This window comes from Balaenoptera borealis, assembly GCF_965194805.1.
Source record: "Balaenoptera borealis genome assembly, chromosome: 10".
In the NCBI taxonomy this organism is placed as follows: domain Eukaryota; kingdom Metazoa; phylum Chordata; class Mammalia; order Artiodactyla; family Balaenopteridae; genus Balaenoptera; species Balaenoptera borealis.
In genome coordinates this window covers 93,350,367-93,370,074 of record NC_138874.1, presented here as the reverse complement: position 1 = coordinate 93,370,074, position 19,708 = coordinate 93,350,367, and the positions used below count along the sequence as shown (strand labels likewise).

The window sequence follows — 19,708 nt, the reverse complement described above, 5'->3', positions numbered from 1 at the left end:
CGCGGCCTCTCTTGTTGCGGAGCACGGGCTCCAGACGCGCAGGCTCAGTAGTCGTGGCTCACGGGCCTAGTTGCTCCGCGGCATGTGGGATCTTCCCAGACCAGGGCTCGAACCCGTGTCCCCTGCACTGGCAGGCGGATTCTCAACCACTGCGCCACCAGGGAAGCCCCCAGCTTATGCTATTGTGCTAGGGAGGTCAGACCTGTTCCTGGTCACCAGTGAGCACGTGGTGAAGCCAGGATCCAAACTGAGGTCTATCTTGGAAGAGGGGCTAAGAGGTGCCTGCGGGCTGAGCCCTGGGGTGAGCAGGGTGGGGAGACCTCAGGGAGGACAGCGCCTCGAAGGACAGGGGGAGTTTCAGAGGGAGAGGGAGGAGCAGGGTCCCCCTCCCCCACCAGCTGTCGTGTTCTAGTCTGAGCCGTGACCTCAGAAGACTTTATTAACATGCTGATTGCATGCAGCTGGCCTCCTCTGGCCCTAATGAGCTCATTATCCACTCTCATTAAGGAGGCCATTGTGGCCTGGTCACCCTGGGGACAGCAGTGGCCTGGGAGTGCCCCTCGCTTCCTGCCACCCTTGGCCAGGCTCAACCCCCTTCTAGAGAGGCTAAGGCCCCCAGTCCCTCTCCCAAGTCCTCCCATCCCCTCCCTCTGTCTCCATCTCTGACTCCCTCCGTGCGCGTGCGTGCGTGCGTGCGTGTGTGTGTGTGTGTCCTTGCCTCACTCTGTTTCTAGCTCCACCCTTTCCACCCCAGTGTCAGTGCTGGGAAGCCCCACTTAGAGTCAGTTTGAAAGGGCTTTGAAATTGGCCAAACAGCTAAAGACTGTGCTCAGCCTGGACAGAGGGAGACCCTGCCTTCTGGGCCCGAGCTTTTGCCTGTTGTGGCTGAGGGGCTCCCTGCCCCACCTGGCATGGGTAGTCCTCCAGCGCTGCCCTGAGCTGGAGGTGCTGGCCAGGCCACCCGGTGCTGCCTTCTCCCACCCTCGGCGCGTGAGCCATCATGAAGTGGGTTTTAGTGAGTCCCACTGAGCGGGTCAGATGCTATGACAGGTGACCTTGCTGTTCTTTCTGGGCCTTTGCCTCCTGGAGAGGGCTGGGCCCTGGCCTATAGGCCAGCCTCGCTGAATTCTGTTCTTCCCTGGCACTGTGGACACGCGGTCCTCACAGAAGGAGGGGCCAGGGTGAGGCAGCTCTCGGACGCTTGGCCAGTTCAGCTCCCAGACGACATCCCCAGCCTGGGGGCTTAGCCTGGAGCCGCCAGAAGGAAGCCTTCTCCTGTACGTCCAGCATCTTAGTGCTCCTGGACATCAGCTTGCAGTTCCCCATTCAAAAGAATGGACATGGTAGCCCTCTCGTGCCCCATCTGGGGGGCATCTCAGCATAAGGCACTCCAGCTGGGAAGACCTACCTGAGCAGTGGCCTGGCTGGCGCTGGTAGAGCATGGCTGCCAGGCTGGGGTGCCGGGGTGTGTAAGGGGCCTCCCAGCTAGCCCAGGCCCCTTGGGGGCTCCCCACCAACTCCTGTTCCACTAAGTCCTCTGCCCCCACAACAAAAAAGAGCCTGCTCCCGTCTTGCCTGGGAACCAGGGTTGACTTCTTGGGGAAAGGCCAAGTCTGACAGCCTGTCGGGGAACAACTGCCCCCAACTGGGCACAGGTATGGCCACTTCATCAGTCCAAAGCTCAGTCCTTTAGTAAAACCTTGCTGAATTTCCTTTCCCAAGAACGGAGGCTAGGACGATAGAAGAGGAAGGCTAGCACAGGCCAGCTTGGAGTTTGGATCCATCTTCCAAGGACATGAGACATTGTGAGACATTGTGGCTCAGGCCGGTCCCTGGGCATCCACGAGTGCTGGCTACCTTACCTCCCACGTCGTATGGCTTTAGCCCTTCGTTGAGTAAAGCTCATGGCTTCCATTTAATGGGCGCCTGCTGGTGTGCCAGGCCCCACGCGATGTTCTTTATCTCATCCTCACGCTAGCCTGTGTGGTAGTCTTACCATTTTACAGATGAAGAAACCAAGGCTCAGAAAGGTTAAGTCACTTTCTTGAGGCCACAGAGCATGGAAGTGGCAAAGATGGGATTCAGAGTCAGATCTTTGGCTCCAGCACTTAGGCTCTGTGCCTCAGTTTCCTCATCTGCTGTGGTGCTTGCTGCAAGCTCAGCTCTGCCCTAGAGACAAAATAGACACGACAGAGTCCCAACAAGACTTATTCTCAGAGTGCACAGGCTGCTGTGAATTGTGGGGGTGATGCTTTGGATGCTATTGGGACTTGGGGGTCAGTCAGGGAGGGCTTCCTAAAGGAGAAAGGAGGCTGCAGGACCTCTGTGCTGGGGAGCTGTGTGAGCTGAAGGACAGGAGCCAGGCCGAGGGGGCCCTGAGACATGTAGGGCAAGGAGGAAAACCCCAGGGACATCTCCCCCCGGCCCCATTTCTCACCATGCTTGCTATCATGCATTGCATCAGCTGAGAAAAGAGCAAGCCATATTGCAAAAGATAGCACCTTCCATTCTTCTGAAACCCCTGAAGACAGCCCCCAAATTCCATAGATAGCAGTAAACACACACACACATCAGTTAACCAAGCTGTATTGAGTACCTCCTGACACACTCCTTGGGCACACACACCACCTGGCCACCCATGGGTGCTGAATCTGTTAGTCTAGAATACCAAAATACCCACCACCACCCTGATCAGAGCTCAGGGTTTTCAGCTCCTACTCTGTGCTAGGCCCCAAGCTAAGCTACTTATGTCTCATCTGTTCATTTCAACAACCGTGGGAGGTGGGCTCAACTTACTACTCCCATATCAGAGAGGGGAGACTGAGGCTCACAAAGGTTTAGTAATTTTCCCCAAATCACACAGCTAGGAAGTTGCATGCCAGGACCTGAATTTGAGTCTTTCTGACCCTAGATTCCTAATTACTACCCTCTACCCCCAGAGGATCCTCACCTGTAGACATAGACTCTCAAACCTGCGACTCGACTCATGGTGTACGCACAGAAAGCAAACACTCAGCGACGTGGACATACCCACTCACAGGTGGCACATATATAAAGCACCAGTATTCAGGGACACTCGTTCTCAGGGAGTCACCCCTGTGCACTTGCATACCACAGATGTGCACCTAATCCACTTCTGTGGTGGTTAAGAATATGGGTCGTGAAGCTGGACTGCTTGTTTTTGTTTTTGTTTTTGTTTTATTTATTTATTTATTTATTTATTTATTTATTTATTTATTTATTTATTTATTTATTTATTTATTTTTGGCTGTGTTGGGTCTTCGTTTCTGTGCGAGGGCTTTCTCCAGTTGCGGCGAGCTGGGGCCACTCTTCATCGCGGTGCGCGGGACTCTCACTCTCGCAGCCTTTCGTTGCAGAGAACGGCTCCAGACGTGCAGGCTCAGTAGTTGTGGCTCACGGGCCCAGTTGCTCCGCGGCATGTGGAATCTTCCCAGACCAGGGCTCGAACCCGTGTCCCCTGCATCGGCAGGCAGACTCTCAACCACTGCGCCACCAGGGAAGCCCTGGACTACTTGGTTTTGAGTCCAGCTCTGCGTCTTCCTAATTGTGATCTATTCTGCCTCAGTTTCCACATCTGTCAAGTGGGAATGATGACGATAGTAAAACATAAGGTTCTTGAAGATTAAATCAAGTAATGTGTGTAACGTTAGCTCCTGACAGAGTGCCCTTCTCAGCGTCTGACCGTAATCATCATCATGTGATGCATGTACAGACACACCTCTGTTCCAGGTGCACAGGCAGCCATCCACGCGTGTGTCTGTGGATATAACCTACCTCCCACTATGTGCCTCTGCAGGAACGAGGACACGATGTGTGCTGGAGGGGAGCCTGGGAGCCCCGAGGTCTGGCTGACGCCTGAGTCCTCTTGGCCAGCTGGGCTGCCCCCACGGTGGTTCAGGCTCTAATTGCTCCTTGGTGGAGCGGCAGTGGCCTTGGTCAGGAGCCCCAGTTGCAGCATTTGACGTCTGAGCTGCTGGCATCTGGGAGAGGCCTGTCAGCAGCTGTGGGTGGGTGCAGGCCCCGGGAGCCTCCCCCAGAGGCCCAACTGTGTGACTCGTGCCAGGGCTCCCAGGAGGTCTGCGTGTAGCTGGGTAGGCACCTCTGCCCCTGTTCAGCCACGCCTGCCTGGGCGGTGACTGAGCCTGTCTACCTTTGCTTCGCGGAGGTGCCTACAGCCCAGCCAGTGGCAAGCTCTTCTCTGCAGGGTCTGGTGCAGGAGGGACCTGAGACTTGAAGCCACACAGCCCAGCTCTGCGTGTGTCAGGGCTGGAGTGGAAGTCCAGGCCAGTGTTCTCGGGCAAGGTCGGCAGGTCCACAAAGCCGTGAGGATGGTGAGAGTCTCAGCCCCAAGTCTTGGGAGTGCAGCAGGAGAACAGGATCCTAAGTTGCTGCTCTGAGGTGCGATGATCACAGTCAGCCAGTAATGTGACCCACGCTCCATAGAAACTCGTGGTGCAACAGAGATTTTGAGGTGGGAAGGACTCAGAGACAGCCCTGGCACCTCCAAGGGGCACCTCCAAGGGGGCACCCAGGTGGTGTGAGGCGCAGACCATTGTGCCGCCCTGCCCATTGGGCACCTCGGCCACACTCTCGGCCCCTCGGCAAGTCCCTGCCCAGCTCACCCTGAGTGCCAGGCCTATGCAGCAGAGGTAGGAGGAGGGCCAGCCCTGCCCTGCCCCTGGGAGATTCTCTGCACAGACAAGTCCAGATCCATCCCTCCATCACCGATCTCTGGCTCCTGGGGGGAGGGAGGGAGCAGAAAGTACATGGAAGGTTCCCAAAGGGTGAAGTTAGGAGGGAGGGGAAGCGATGCCACCAGCAGAAAAGAGCCCTAAATCCTGGGATTATGAGGCCCTTGGAGCCAAGGAGAAAGGTCCATGCAGGGCCCTGGTCTGGAGATGGCCATGGGAAGAGGTCAGGAGAGGGGACAGCAAGAGGTCAGCAGGCTAGTGGGCTTGCTTCACACATGTGAGGACACAGACAAGCTTGGATGGGACTGATGGAGAAATCCCCTGCAAGCCCTCCTGGTACCCATGGAGGGGCTTGCCTCGTTCACCTCTGCTGAGCATGACTTTGGAGCCCAGATTCCAGAAGTAGAGAGAGGACTTAGGAGACAGTCAGCCCAGCCATCCAGGAGATCACCAAGTCGCCTTCTTTCCTGGGAAGCCATGGGGTCACACAAGGAAAGGAGAGACGATGCTCCCACTGAGACAGCAAGTAGGTTGTTTCAGAGGATGGAGTTGGCAGTGGACACACCTTGGTGTAGAAAGAGAGGCCGAGAGGGGCTGGGCGTGGGAGAGATCTTGGCAAATCCTCCACGAGACACATGCATCCAAGCTCCGCTGTTTCTCCAGGCACATCCCTGTTCTGTCTGATGACAATAAGGTCCCTGGCCCCAGCCCGGGCCCATCCTGGGGAAACCCTCTGCTGGGAAGAAGAGCTTCCCTTTGAGACTAGGCCTTCAGAGCACTTCCTTGGCCTACTGGAACTTGGCTTGGCTTTGGAGGCTGGAACTGGTCTTTCGTCTCCCCGGACACAGTTCGGTGAGGGTCTGGAGGGTGTGGTAACCAAAACCTTTGAGCTTTTGGCATTGGGACCTGGACCTGGGCAGGCATGTGAGAGCCTCAGCCTTCCAGACCCTCCCAAAAGTGACTCCAAGTTGGGAATTGTGGTGCCTGCTCTTTGGAGCTCTTGGAGCTTATCCTGTGAGCGGGAGGTCGGGGAGGGACCGCTTACCCAGAGTGGCTCAGAGGGCTTCATCTTTACATGCCAAAATCTGTGGTGGCAGGTGCCCAGTGGGCTTGGGTTTTGTTCTCCAGACTTGACTCATGATGGTGGACCTTTGATTAGGAACCTTGCTGATTGCTGGGTAGGGATGGCATTAGTGAGTGAGTGAAACCCACTCTGGCTCAGTTGAACAGCCCAGGAAGGTCACTGGCTCACTGTAATTAGCAAGTCCAACAGGGCGGTCTAGCTTTAGCGCACCTGCACCCCAGGGTCAAGTGATGGTCATCAGGACTGACTTTCTCCATCTCCTGACTTTGTTTTATTGACTTAACTCTCAGGACATCTCTTCCCACACACCTCTGCGATTCTTGGTTAACGTGGGATTTAGGGTTCAGGTCGCCAGAGCACCCATGTCAGTTCCTGGAAAAGCCCCTGAACCATTACAGTGTCCGGGGAAGTGGCAGACCAGTCAGAATGACGTCTGTGGCCTAGGAGGCAGGGCCGCAGGGCAGGAGCCTCTATGAGGTCGGGAGCTCTGTCCCGTGACCTCCAGTCGGGAGCTCTGTCCCGTGACCTCCGGTCGGGAGCTCTGTCCCGTGACCTCCGGTCGGGAGCTCTGTCCCGTGACCTCCAGTCGGGCTCTGTGGAAGAACACTGGGCCCGGGGCCTCTTGGCAGAGACTGTTGGGGTTCCTGAGAGTGTTCCCCCAGAGCCTGCGAGAAGGGGAGGGGACATCCCAGGCAGAGACCCCTCTGGCTTCTTTGGGGTCTCTCAGCCACAGCCTCCTGAGCAGCTGCGGTGCTGTGGCCTGGGCGTCAGGGAGGATGGCGGTGCTGCCCCAGGCAGGTAGGCCCAGAGGGTGCACGTGGCCATGGGTGTTGTGAAGGTGGCCCACACCCATCCCACTTGGGGGAAGGACAAGGGAATTGACCTGAATCTGGCAGAGGGAGGGAAAGAAGGCATCTATCCCAGGTTCCGGAGGGGCAGTGACCCAGCTAAGGGCTGGACCGCAGAAGTCCAGACGGTTGTCTGAGACTTTAACTTTTTTTTTTTTTTTTTTAAAGACTTTGGTTTTTTTAGAGCAGTTTAAGTTCCCAGGAAAATTGAGTGGAAGATACCGAGGTGTCTCATATACACCTGCCCCCGCGCACGCACAGCCTGCCCCATCCTCAACCTACCACACCAGAGTGGTGCATTTGTTACAACTGATGAACCTGCACTGACACATCCTAGTCACCCAGAGTCCCTAGTTTACATTAGGGTTCGCTCTTGGTGCTAGACGTTCTGTGGGTGTGGACAAATGTATAAGGACATGTATCCAACATTATGGTATCATACAGCTGTCATGGTGTTTCATAGGTTTTGCAGAGCTGCACGCAGAGTGTTGTGGAACTTCCTGGAAAGGGTGGGGTGCAGTGGGCATTCAAGACTAGACCACCGGCTGTTTGCTCTCCCAGGCCTGTGACATGGAGCATCGGAAGTTGAAGACCTAGGTGCTGACCCTGGGTGCTGCGGTCCTGTGCAGTGGTGGGGCTTCTGTCCTCCGTCCCTCTCCACTGCTGTCACAGCAGCCCCCAGGCAACCTCCTCCACCTCCCAGGGCTAAGCCCAGCTGGGAGCGCCTGGAGGTCCCCTTGTGCCCCCTCCTCGGGCAGCCACTCACTGCTGTGGCCACGTGGTGATGGGGCCTCAGTGCTGGCCAGGGAGGAACCCTGGGGTCTCCTGACAGGCTACAGTCCAGGTTTGGAAATGCTGAGCTCTGTCACGGACAGAAAAGAGAACTGGTGCCAAAATGGCTTTGGAGGCAAGTAGTGGAGTCCCAAGGCTCCCAAGTTTGGAGTACTTTGCTCAGTGTTTGTTTGAATGATGAATGAACGAGCCAACAAAGGGGAAAGAAAATGAATGAGCCGTTATCACTTGGCCACAACCCTCAAGGGTCACTCAAGGGTGCAGTGCCCACTTACTGTGATTGAGTTGTCAACATACTGAAGGGCAGCTGTGAGTAGCACCAATGTGAAAATACCACTGACCCGAGGTGGGAAGCAGGAGCAGTGACCATCAGAACGTATCTGTGAGGCCTTTACCCCCAGGTGCCTTTAAAAGCAGAGAAAGTGGTCCCAACTCCAGGTCACACGGTGGTCCTAGTGGGCTTGAAAGACCCTACACCATCTCTGTGTTTGGTCGGAGCTCCCTTGACCTTTCCTGCAAGATAACTTTCACGTGTTGGGCATGTCATTGTGTCAATTTCATTTTCCATTTTTTTTTGTTATCAGATGTCTGTGTGAGTGGATTGCAGTCCATCAGGCCCTCTTCTCAGGGAGCGTGTTGGTTTCTTCTTTCTCAACGAGGAGCCTGGGCTCCAGGAGGCTGGACGTGGGCAAGACGTTTGCCAGGCACCCAGGCTGTGTGGCTCTGTGCCCTCCCCTCCACGCTGCTCCTTCCCTCCTCGTCCTGGCCCCATCCACCTCTGCCATCTGCCGGGCTCTCATGGCTGCTCTCTCGTCCCCACTGCAGGCTGGTGGTTCGTGAGCACCTCTGAGGAACAGGGCTGGGTCCCTGCCACCTACCTGGAGGCCCAGAATGGTACTCGGGACGACTCAGATATCAACACCTCCAAGACTGGGGAAGGTAAGCGCCTGCGGGTTCAAGGGGTCGGGGAGATGACGCAGCTTTCCCACCCTTCTCCCTAAAACCATCAGAAACTCTAAAATGATATGCATCATGTTTCCCCCCTGCTTCTCCCAGGATCCCATGTCACTGAGGCCAACCCACAAGCTCACCTCCAATGCCAGGTCTGTCCTTACTGGTCCCACATGGGGCTAAAATTAGAGGGGAGATTCCCTTGGGGTGTGGATCTCAGGCTTTGGCAACTTTGGGGCAGAGATTGGGGAGAACGGTCTTAGGGCTGGTCTCTCTCCCCACCAGCAGGCCTGGGTTCCTCTGGGGGTCCCCACAGAGATCTACCTTTGCCCTCCTCACCCCACACTGTGCTCTCTGCGACAGGGACGACCCCAAAGGGACTGTGTGCACACAACTTCCTGCCGTGCACAGTCTGTTCAGAGGCCTCTCTTCCAGGTGCCTGTTATCCCGGTCAGGGGTGCAGACATGGAAGGCAGGTCTGTGAATCATTTCTCAGTGTTGCAGGAACCCAGGGATGCCTCCAGCCCCTGCACCGTCAGCCTCTCTCATTAGCTCTGACCTGGTGAGGTTTTTCTGGGGTTTTCTCCAATGCATTTCAAGGAGCCTGCCCCTCCTCCCAACCCCAGCCAGCACTGGCCTGGTCAGCCTATCCGTGGACTTGGGTATTCCCCAGAGCAGGCTGCCAGAGCCCAGCGAGTCTGAGCCACCCCGTTCCCGGCTGCCCACTCCTAGTGACTTCCAAACCTCCCTTATTCTGGCAGCAGGAACGCTTGCCCTAACGGTCAGTGGGGACCGTCCAAATGGGCACATCTGAGAGCCAGGGGGATGCATGCCTGCCACCCAGGGCTCAGGCCACCTCCAGGCCTGCCCCTGCCCCACGCCCCATTCCACACTGCCCAGGCCAAAATAAGCAGCCTGCCAAGCCCCAGCTCCGTATTCATCCTTCCCCCAAATGTCGGTTACTCGGCAGGCAGTTGGAGCCCCGCCCTTCCTCCCATGTAAATGCTGTATTTCAGTCCCTTGACCAGTACTGCAGCCCCTGCAGTGCATGTCTGCCTTGTGACAGGTTTCCAGAGACCAGGCCCCATTGAGAAGGGCTGGCATGTTCAGGCCAGGTACTCGGTCTTTCCCGGCTGCTCCCCGAGCCCAGGGGCTGAGCCTGTCCCCCATCTCGTCTCTGGTTCCCTCGCACCTCTGCAGCGGTGCAGGGTCGTAGCCCCTGAGCTGGGGCCGGTCTGTTTTGCCTGCAGTCACCAGGCCTCACCTCCTATCCAGTTCCACATTCCGGGGGGTATCCCAGGGCTTTTCAGAAATAACAATCCCTAGAGTGTACTGAGGTCTCACTCACTCCTAGGTGTCTGCCCTGGTCCTTGAAATGTCCTCACCGCCCTGGGAGGGCTCTGTCACCATCTCCATCTTCCAGATGCAGGAACTGAGGCTGCAAATATTTAGATATGTATTTGTCCTCATAAGGCTTGAGCCCTGGTCGGCCTCCTCAGCCAGTGGTCTTCCCACCATGCCGCATGCCCCTCCGTGAAGCATTTTCTTGTGAGCAATTCTAGGAGGGTGTATGTGTGTCTGTGTGTGGGGGATTGGAGCCCCACCTGAAAAGGTGACGCCAAGAGAGTCAGAGTGGAGACGTCAGGTAGATGCTGGAGGACCAGGACACCAAGTGGGCAGGAAAGAGCCTGAGAGGTGCGTGGGCACTGATGCCACCAGGCTGGTTTGAAGAGAGATTGGGTGCTTTGCACAGAACAAGCAGTAACAGGTTATAGAGAATTTTGACCTCGATGGAGTAAGAACCAGGCGGCCAGTGGAGGTTCTGCATTCAAGCAGGGGCGGGGGCGGGTGTGTATGTGCGCGTGCGCGTGTACGCTCAGGGCGAACCTCCTGATAATAGGTTCCTCTGCACACTTTGATAGGACCTGTGTGCCTGCACCCCTGGCAACATTTGGGCAGCTGTGAGTTCCATCATCACATCGTGGGCATCTCCCCGCAGCTGTACGGAAGGGCTCAGGACTCAGTACCCCAGCCCAAGGCCCAACAGCTGTGGTGTGTCCGCCAGTCTCTGCACTGGCAGCAATGTGGCTAAGAGATCAGCCCACCCTGGTCCCCTCTCTGGCCATCTCTACCCCAGCCCCGTTGCCATCGCATTGTAGGTCCCCTGAGCTCTATAGGCAGAAATTGGAAGCCTTCATCCCATCAGAGCTTCCCTAACAGCTCATGTTCCATTGCTTCAGAAAGAAAAGAGACCATTGGCTGTTTTGGTTTATTTCTATTATCAGATATTCTGGCATATGTTCATGTTTCTCCTGAAGCCAGGTGTGCTGTGGAGAATGCAGAAATGTTTCAGTAGGGGGCAGGAGGGCCGAGGTGGAGGCTGAGACCCTCTCGTCCACTGCTGATCAGGAGGGTCCAGGCCCGACGTTGGCAGGGTGCTTCAGTGAGGGGTGTCACCTCCACAGAGTCCCCAGATCAGTTAGTGGCAGAGCCAGGACCCGAACCTGGGTCTCTGCCTGTGCCCTGCGCCCTGCAGCCACCGGCAATGACCTGCCTTTCTCCCTGGGCTGGCACTGGCCCCAGGGTCCAGGCCTTCTCCACTGTTGGTGCCTAAAGGGCGCAGGGTCTAGAGTCCAGGCTCCAGAGCCAGACTGCGTGGACTTGCGTGCCGCCTTGACGCTCAGGTGTGTGACTCAGAGGGTTCCTGAACATCCCTGTGCCTCTGGCCTCCCATTTCTAGAATGGGGAGAGTGCCAGCTACATGGGGCTTTTGTGAGGCTCCAGTGAGATGGTCTTGGTACCTGGTTTAAACCGGGTAAATGTCACTTACTGCTAAGGTGGCCCCAGGCTGGGCATCAGCTGAAGTGAAGCTCCTCTGCCCACAGAGAAACCAGGGGGACACACCCCCAGGAGGTCAGCTGTCCAGGTTCTTCCCGGTCTGACCTCACACAGGACCTCATCTCCATTCCACAGAGCCCGTCCCGTCCCTGTCTTATTTCACGCCGGGGCAGGTGGTGTCAACCCCAAAGACAGATGAGGAAACAGGTTTAGGGAGGGATGGCAGCCTGCCAGGGTGACACAGTAACCTGGCAGTGCAGCCTGGACTGAATCCATACCCCTAACCTTTTGTCCAGGCCTCCTGCTTACAAGAAGCAGGTCAAACAGGCTACTCTTCTCCCTCTGGAAAAATAAGTACTTCCCAGGAGGCCCTGGTGGGGTGTGGCTCAGGTGTGTCTGGACAGTTTGACTCTTTTTTTTTTTTTTTTTTTTTTTTAATTTTATTTATTTATTTATTTATGGCTGTGCTGGGTCTTCGTTTCTGTGCGAGGGCTTTCTCTAGTTGTGGCAAGTGGGGGCCACTCTTCATCGCGGTGCGCGGGCCTTTCACTATTGGTCTCTCTTGTTGCGGAGCACAGGCTCCAGACGCGCAGGCTCAGTAATTGTGGCTCACGGGCCTAGTCGCTCCGCGGCATGTGGGATCCTCCCAGACCAGGGCTCGAACCCGTGTCCCCTGCATTGGCAGGCAGACTCTCAACCACTGCACCACCAGGGAAGCCCAACAGTTTGACTCTTAAGTGCTGGCCTCCCTTCCCCAGACCTGGGCAGCCTGGCACCCTCCTTCTGCAGTGCCAGGAGGTGGGGGCCCCTGATCCACCTGGGCGTCCCATAGGAAGGCGGGGGGCATGTGGAGCTGGTCCATAGCAGCCAGAGGACCTGTGCAGATGAAAGGAGTGTGGAGCAGTGAAAAGCTGGGAGGCAGGTCCTCCGTTGTCAGAAATCCAGTGGGTTGCATGTGGGGAAGGAACAGACCAAGGCCTGTGGCATCCTACTGTGTGTGCTTCACTCGGCAACATTTCTGAGGGATCAGCCCCGTGCCAGGCCCTGGGGACGCAGAGATGCAGAGTCTTAGCCCTCAACAGACTTGATCCATTGGGGGTGACTGAAAAAGCAAAGACATAAACCAACCCAGGATGGTGAGAGTTATAAGCCCCCCAAGGAAGAGACCCCAAGTCTCTGCTGGGCACATTTGTTCTTCCACCCGCAGTGCCTGGCTCGTGGTGGCAGGTTCACAAGCAGGACTTGCTGAGTGAGTGGGGGCAGGGGAACAGGTGGATGTGGGCCCTGGTGGAGAGTGGGGCACAGCCTCCTGGGAACCATCCCTGCCCAGCAATGGTGGGAGCTGTGTCCTCCACCTAGGGCCGCAACCAAGGGTCGTCCTTGCACTGGGCTGGAGCCAAGGCTCCTCTTGCCCTCTCAGGTGCTGGGATTCTAAATTCCTAGCCCCTCCCAGGCTCGGGGGCATAACCCATGCAATTTGGCTTTGGTTGAGTTATTCCTCACCTTCCAGCGCCGCCACTGGTCAGATCCGCGCCCCTCCAGCAGGCATGTGCCACCGGGACTCAGTCCAGGCGGTGAAGCCCTGGGGGTGCGAACCTTCCCTCCCTCCATCCCTTCCCCACCCATCCCATCTCATCCTCATGTCCATTCTCTCCGCCGGTTCCCGTCGGCCGCGTGTTCCATCGCCATCTCCCACACCAGTGTCCAAGAGACGCAAGGCCCATCTGCGGCGCCTGGATCGCCGGTGGACCCTGGGCGGGATGGTCAACAGGCAGCACAGCCGAGGTGACAATGGGAGCCAGCTTCTCCTCACCCACAGCTGCTGTTCTCTCTTTCACTAACACTTCTCCTCCTTCCTGGGCTCTGCTGCTCTCTGCCCTGTGGCCTCCTTACCCAGATTCACCAGCCAGACTTTCCTCTCACCTACTCTAGCTGGCGGGGGGGAGGCGGGAGGGGGGCGCAGGGGCCGCTTGGGAATTGGGGTGACAATGGGGGCGGCTCTGTCTTTGGCCAGCATCCTGGGGGCAGGGGTCATGGGACTTAGGACAGGATTATTTGGGCAGCTGGACTCTAAGAAAGGCCACATTTACCCTGAAGCTTCAGATTGAGAGAACTGAGCGTGTATGGGTCTCTGCCTGGGCCGTGCCCCTCACCCCTGCCGTTCATTGCCTCCTTCCTCTGAGAAAGGGTTCCCTTGGCCAGAGCTATTCTAGCAATTACTTAGGGACAGAGTAGGAAGAAGGAGCCGCTCACAATCTCCTCATTCAGCCAGCTCCAGGGAAACTAGAGGAGGAGCAAAATCCAGACACAGCCTGGCCCCAGGGCACAGCCTCAACAAGTTCTGATGGTGGGGTCAGGTCCAGCTGGGGGCTCCAGCAGCCCCAGCACTAGCTGTTGGGCTTGAGCCTGATCAAGACTATTCCAGGGAAGCCCCTGGCCTGCCATACAGGCTGATTAGGAACCAAGACGTTTGCCAGTCCAGGGCCTTTCCAACATCCAAATTAGGGGCAGGCCTCTGAACAAACCTCTAAACACCTCCAGAGCCCCGAGGCCAGTGGGTGGCCCATTTCTCCTGCCTCAAGGAGAGCGGAGGGTATGTGTTCCGGACGGTGACGGCACAGCCGGAAGGGTGTGTAATAAGCATTGGCTTTTCCAGAATTAGCAGGGATGCCCCATGACTCGCACCCTACCCCCAAAGCTGGTTCCTGAACGACTGTGAGACCCTGTTTTGGTATCTGCCCCAAGCCCCAGGCAGCAGCAAGCCTGGACTCAGGGGTGGCCACCACCCGTGGCTGGCTCAGCATCAGGCTCAGAGCACTGGCCGCGAGGAGCCCGGCTTGTCCTGAGGGTGGAGTGTGGGTTGGACCCTGGGTGCTGGCGCAGGACAGGGGGCCAAGTCGTGGAAGCAGAGAGAACAGGCTGAATGTGAAGCAAAGGCACCCTAGAGGTAGGATGGGTGGGGCAGCATAGCTGGGGGGCCAGGCGGGGAAGCAGCCCTGAGCCTTGGCAGCAAAGGAGAGTGGGACACTGGCCTGGAAAAAGAGCAGGGTGGAAGGTTTGGCCCGTCCCCATCCCCTCCCACAGCTGCTCCAAACACCATCACACACTGAACCCCAAACACACCTCTGTCTCCACAACCACATGGACTCTCGGACACTTCAGTCGGTGAAGCATGACCACCGGCACACAACCCTGAGAGCCACGGGCGTGGCCACAGTACACTGTCCCATCCAGGCCCTACACAGCTGCACATCTGCGGTCCCGTGCACACAGCCACTCACAGTACACACTTATGCAACCTCACGTAGACCATTCCACGTTTGCATTATTTACACAGTCACAGATGCATTATCCACACAACCACATCATAGGTACACCTCTGCAGCTACCCCCCAAGTACACGTATAGCTTCATATGCAGTCTCGTATACATAACTCCTATACCATGTGTATATCGGCAACAGTATTTACAATTATAACACGATGTAAGTAGACACAGATACCCAACTAAATGCATAATTCTATGGCCAGCCACACATATGCAAATATGTAAGCAAATGCAGGCCCATGACTTCTCTCTTTTGAATAAGAGACCTAAACAACATCATTTCCCAGTCTTAGCTCTAAGTTAAATTAGGGCTAAGTTAAATCAGGCAGCCAAGAAAAACTTGCAGGAAGTTGGCTGGGAGAAACTTCGCTGCAAACAGCCGAGCTGACAAGGGGGGAACAGGCAGTGGGTCCTATATAACTAGACAAGAGAAAAGCAGTGCTTCCCCGGGGCCTCCACTCCCCCAGTCCCAGAGCCAACCAGGCCTTTGGAATCAAAAGGCCTCTTGCATCGGGGTTGGGTAAGTTGTAGGGACTGGGAGGGGAGCCAGGGAGACTGCTGACGGAGAGGAAAGTGTTTGGAAAGAGGAGGCGTCTGTGGTTTGGAAACTGCAGGGCTCTCCAGCCCCTGCTTCCAAAACCAGAACAGGCCCGTCCACCTCCCCCCAGCCACCTACCCACCCCGTGGGCAGCCTGGCCAGCCCTCCCTGGGGTGAGGTGGCAACCATCCTTCGAGGGCATATCGGAGTGACCATGGTGTCAGCGCCTCCCAGAAGCCCAGAGGTGCCCCCCAGAGCTCCCAGGCCCCTTCCCTCAACTTGATTCCTAAGCGGCATCTCTTCTAGAGACCCCAAGCAACGCAAATGACTCAGCCCCCTCCCCCCCACCAAGGTCATTTCCATCAGTCTCGCCATCCTCCTGTCTGGCCCCCTAAGGTGGGGTTTGTGGCCCCTCTTCAGTGGAGGGACTGCCTCTGCTTTCCCCCAGGGAAACCTGTGAGGAGGGAGCTGAGACCCACAGGGCACGCGGCCACACAGAGGTAACCCACACCTTCGTCATCCAAGCCAAACGTGGCAGAAAACCGAGCCCCCAAACAGACCAATTGGAAGAGTTGCCCTGCCTGGGACCAGGGCTCTGAATTCTCACCTCCTGGAACCTACAGTGCCAGGGTAGGACGAGCCTCCAAGCCAGCCAGGTCTCTTCCTGGGAGCGTAAACTCCCAGACATCTGTGTTCACATCAGTCCCAGGGCCACCATGAAGAGGGCTTTGTGCAGGAGCAACTCAGCTTTCCTGAGTAAAACGGACATCTCTGGTTCTGCCCACCAGGAGGGGCAGGAGAAAGCAGGACGCTTACATGGCCCTCGGGGCTCTGTCCTCAGCACGCACACTGGGGACTGGGGAGGCTGGTGCTGGGGCCTGGCCCCCATGATGCAGTCTAGGCCCTGGCCTCTGCCGTGAGGCAGAGAAGGGCTCCTCTGATCTGCCCAAGGGAAAGGCTGTAATTTTTCTCTGCAAAAGTAACTTTGCCTAGGGAAACTTTAATGATGGCTTCCTGCACGAACCACAGGCTTTTAAAAATAGCCCAACTGAGCAAAGGCAAAATGTGGAGCCCAGGCCTCGGCTCACCCGAGCCTCAGAACCCTGGGTCCCTGGGGCCTGGCGCTGCCGCTCCGGCCACCGCCCGGGCCAGGATTTACGGTGTCCCGCTGGAAAATGGAGCGAGCCCAGGAACAGGCGGGAGCGCAGGGGGCTGGACTATAAAACGCGGACCTTCTCAAAGGCCCGAGTCAGAATCTGGCAGGGCCAGGTTCTCAGGCGGTCTTGGCGGCTCTCCCCAGCATGGCTGGATTGGAATCTGAAAGCTTCCAGGAGCGAGTTGACGCTGAGAAAGGCTTGCAGTTGAGAAGAGCGTGCTGAACTGTGGAGGCTCCCGTGGGGCATCACCTACCTTTTGCCCTTTGGCAGCCTTTCAGATTCGGCCAGCGGCCTGCCAGCTCTGTCCTTGCGGCCTGGCAGGGCAGCTGCCTCCATCCCACAGGGAGCTGCTATCTCCGCCCGGCACAGGGCCGCAGACAGGGCCCTGATAATCTAGGGAAGAATGAACAGATGGCCCTCCTGAGCAGGGGGTTAGGGTGGCAGCTGCCCTCTCCCCCACTACTGCCAGGGGCTCAGGCAGGCTGCCTGGCAGGGTCCAGCTGAGGGGGTGGGGAGCGCCTGTCTCAGAGCCAGCTGTTCTGTGCCAGCATCCTGCTATTTTGAGCTCAGAGAGTCTCCCACTCGGTGCCCCGGCTCAACACACCTTTGTCCTCATCAATGTACTCCATAGTCCCTTTGCAGCGCCTACTGTGTGCCAGGCACTGTCTCAGCCCCCAGGGAGAATCCAGGTCGGAGAGGACAGCACAGTTTCGGGGTGACCCTCCCAGAGTGTGTGCCAATCTCTGCCGCTCGTCCTCCTCTGAGGGGATGGGTGGGGTTGGGTGTTCCTTCCCAAGCCGTTCCTCTGGGGAGACTCTCCCCCCAGGAGGCAGGGTGTCTGTGGCTGGCCAGCTGTGCGTCTGCCGGTCCCCAGCAGACAGGAGGCCTGAGCAGGGACTCCTGTGGAGGTACAGGGTCCCTGCCAGGAGAGAGGCCCAAGGGATCCAGGAAGACACAAACTGCCCAGCACCACCCCCCCAACGCTTGCCCCCACGCTCCTGCTCAGCTCCCCACGGTGCCTGGGGAGCACAGAATAGGGTGTGCAGTCCTACCGTGAGACCAGAGTAGGCAGCTCCCAGAGGGGCTTCACCGAGCTGTGTGGTCAACTCAGCCCCCTCAGGGCTCCTGCCTGACTGTGCCGCACTCGTTTGGCCCCTGGACCCTTAACAGGGCACATAACCCTGCCCATAGCATCCTCTCGGGGAAATTATGTGATCAGGTGATCAGATGAATGGTCAGTGGAGGCTGAGGTGTCCCTGGAGCTGTCAGAAGGTTGGACAGAGGAGAAGTTTAAGGGTTTGAGGTGGGAGACAGGCTGGGAGAGCAGGTCTGAGGCATAGATGGACGCATGGCATGTTCAGGAAGGAGAGGGCTTGTCTTGAGGCCTCCAGACATTGAGGGGACACCTGGGTTTGTTCTCAGACTCCCTGACTCAGGCCCCAGGAGGGCCAGGTTCCTCGTGGCCCTGCCCTCAGCCCAGGGAGTTTCTGGGACCCTGAGGACTCCAGGCCCCAGCAGCCTGGCTGCAGTTATGGGACTGGGAGGCTGGGAGAGCCAGCTCTATGCTACCTGGGGCTTGCAAGGCCACCTGGGGCCCTGGCCAGCTTTGGCACATGCAGGGCACAGCTGTGAGGCCTGATCCCTTCTCTTCCCTTTCCTGGAAAAGCCAGAGGCTGATGCAGTACACCTTGGCCACCAACTAAGTGAGGCCAGGCCAGGGGGAGAAGGAGGCAGGACAGAGGACCTGTACTCTGTCCTCAAATCGTTGTGCTTTCTTGCTTCACCCACCACCCACAGAGGAGAAGTATGTCACTGTGCAGCCTTACACCAGCCAAAGCAAGGACGAGATTGGCTTTGAGAAGGGCGTCACCGTGGAGGTGATCCGGAAGAATCTGGAGGGCTGGTGGTACATCAGGTAAGAGCCCCAGCGGAGGAGCAAGGTGCCTCTCTGCCACCCTGGCCCCCAGGCTGGCCCTGGGCAGCAGAGTGGCTGAGGGCACCAGCTGGCAGGTAAATCCTGACGGCAGCTTTGCACCCACGGCCTGGCTTGACTGCTTTAGCACCACGAGGCTGAATGGCCGTAACAGAGAGTGCTCATCTTGCACAAACCCTCCCGGGACACATAAAGCAGGGCCTGAGCCACAGCCAGCGGGGCACAGGCAGTGGTGCAGCCCCTTCCCATGCATCCGCCAAGAGGGTCCAGCGCGTCTGAGTTTGGTTTTCTGTGTCCGGCTTGGGCTGCTTGGCGTGCTGTGCAGCTCAGGCCGCCTGCAGTGCTGGCGTCCACGGGCCTTGCCGGGGTCCCAGCAGGCAGCCCCTGCTGCCCACAGATGCAGGCTCGGGCCGGGCTGTTCCTCTCCGCAGGGCTGGCTCCCGTGGTCGAGAGAGCTGGGGCGGAAGTGAGGCCTGAGCCCAGGCCTAGTTCAGAGGCCTCTGGCTCTGCCCTTCCCTCTCCTTGGGCCTGATCACACTTCCCAGCTGAGAAACCCATTCGGGGGTGTGAGTAGGGGAGTGGGGAGCTTCCTGACGCTCCTGGAAGCGAACTAAACCCTGTGGGTTTCACTCACCTCTCCCCTACCAAGTCCTGCCCCCCAGGCCCCTCTGCCCTGGGGCTCCCAGGCCAGCTAGCACCCCCCTCAAGGAGGGGCTTGTTCCCAGGAAATGTTCCTGGGTCCTTTAGAAGTAGCTCCGCTGTGATGATTTTACCCAGTTTCTCTTCTCTGCCTGTAACCCGGATGACAGAGAGAGTCCCTGTCATGGGCTCTGGGGACCGCCTCTCCAGCCCACCACACCTGGGAACCCCAGACCCACTGTGGATAGGATGCGTGTTCTGAGCTGTCCCCCACAGAGGGCACAGATGGCCGAGGCGGCAGGGGCACTCACAAGACAGTTGCTCAGAACACAGCACGCCGCGTGGTGTTCAGATTGGTCTGTGCTGACGGGTAGGATGAAGGTCGTTGGCCACATAGGATTGAACCTTAGTGTGACCTGCCAGAACATAGTCGCCCCTGCCCCCGGCCCTGTGCACACCAGTCAGCGGGCTGAGGTGTCCCTTTCTGTCCCGATAGGTGGGACAGGACTGTGTGCCTGGACGTGTTTGCCCAAATCCTCTGCCCCTAGACTTTGATGTTCTCTAAACAATGGAAACTAGAGCCAAGCCCACAATCCAGCCACCACGAGTCTGCGTGGGAAGGCCAGTGGACATTCTGGCAGGCTGCTAACCTAAACCACTCACCCAGAGGTTTTCTACAAGGCTGCTGGGTGTTTTAGTTTTCTAAAATGACCAATAAAATCACTCTGAGTTGGTTCATCTAGTCAGCTCTTGTCCCCATGGCCTGGCCATTCAGCCAGTGGGAGCTGCAACTGAGAAAACCCTGCTGAAAAGGTTCCACCTTAAGAAGGCTGCCAGACACCCCCTTAAATATGCCATTTCCCAGCATCCCAGGCTCTGTGTTGATCCT

At 57.5% G+C, this 19,708-nt stretch overlaps 1 protein-coding gene across 6 annotated transcripts in view; it reads left to right on the top strand.

Annotated features, from left to right (window-relative positions):
* The window catches only part of SH3PXD2A (SH3 and PX domains 2A), a 241,159-nt gene that overhangs the window by 203,456 nt on the left and 17,995 nt on the right, over positions 1-19,708 (top strand). For all 6 annotated transcript variants that reach the window (XR_014249245.1, XM_082408274.1, XM_082408273.1 and 3 more), the window contains 3 exons: positions 8,262-8,375; positions 12,927-13,010; positions 18,045-18,162. Coding sequence is in view for 5 of the 6 variants with exons in the window: in XM_082408274.1 (XP_082264400.1) it covers positions 8,262-8,375; positions 12,927-13,010; positions 18,045-18,162 (316 nt within the window). In the remaining variant the exon portion in view is untranslated. The remainder of the gene's footprint in view (positions 1-8,261; positions 8,376-12,926; positions 13,011-18,044; positions 18,163-19,708) is intronic.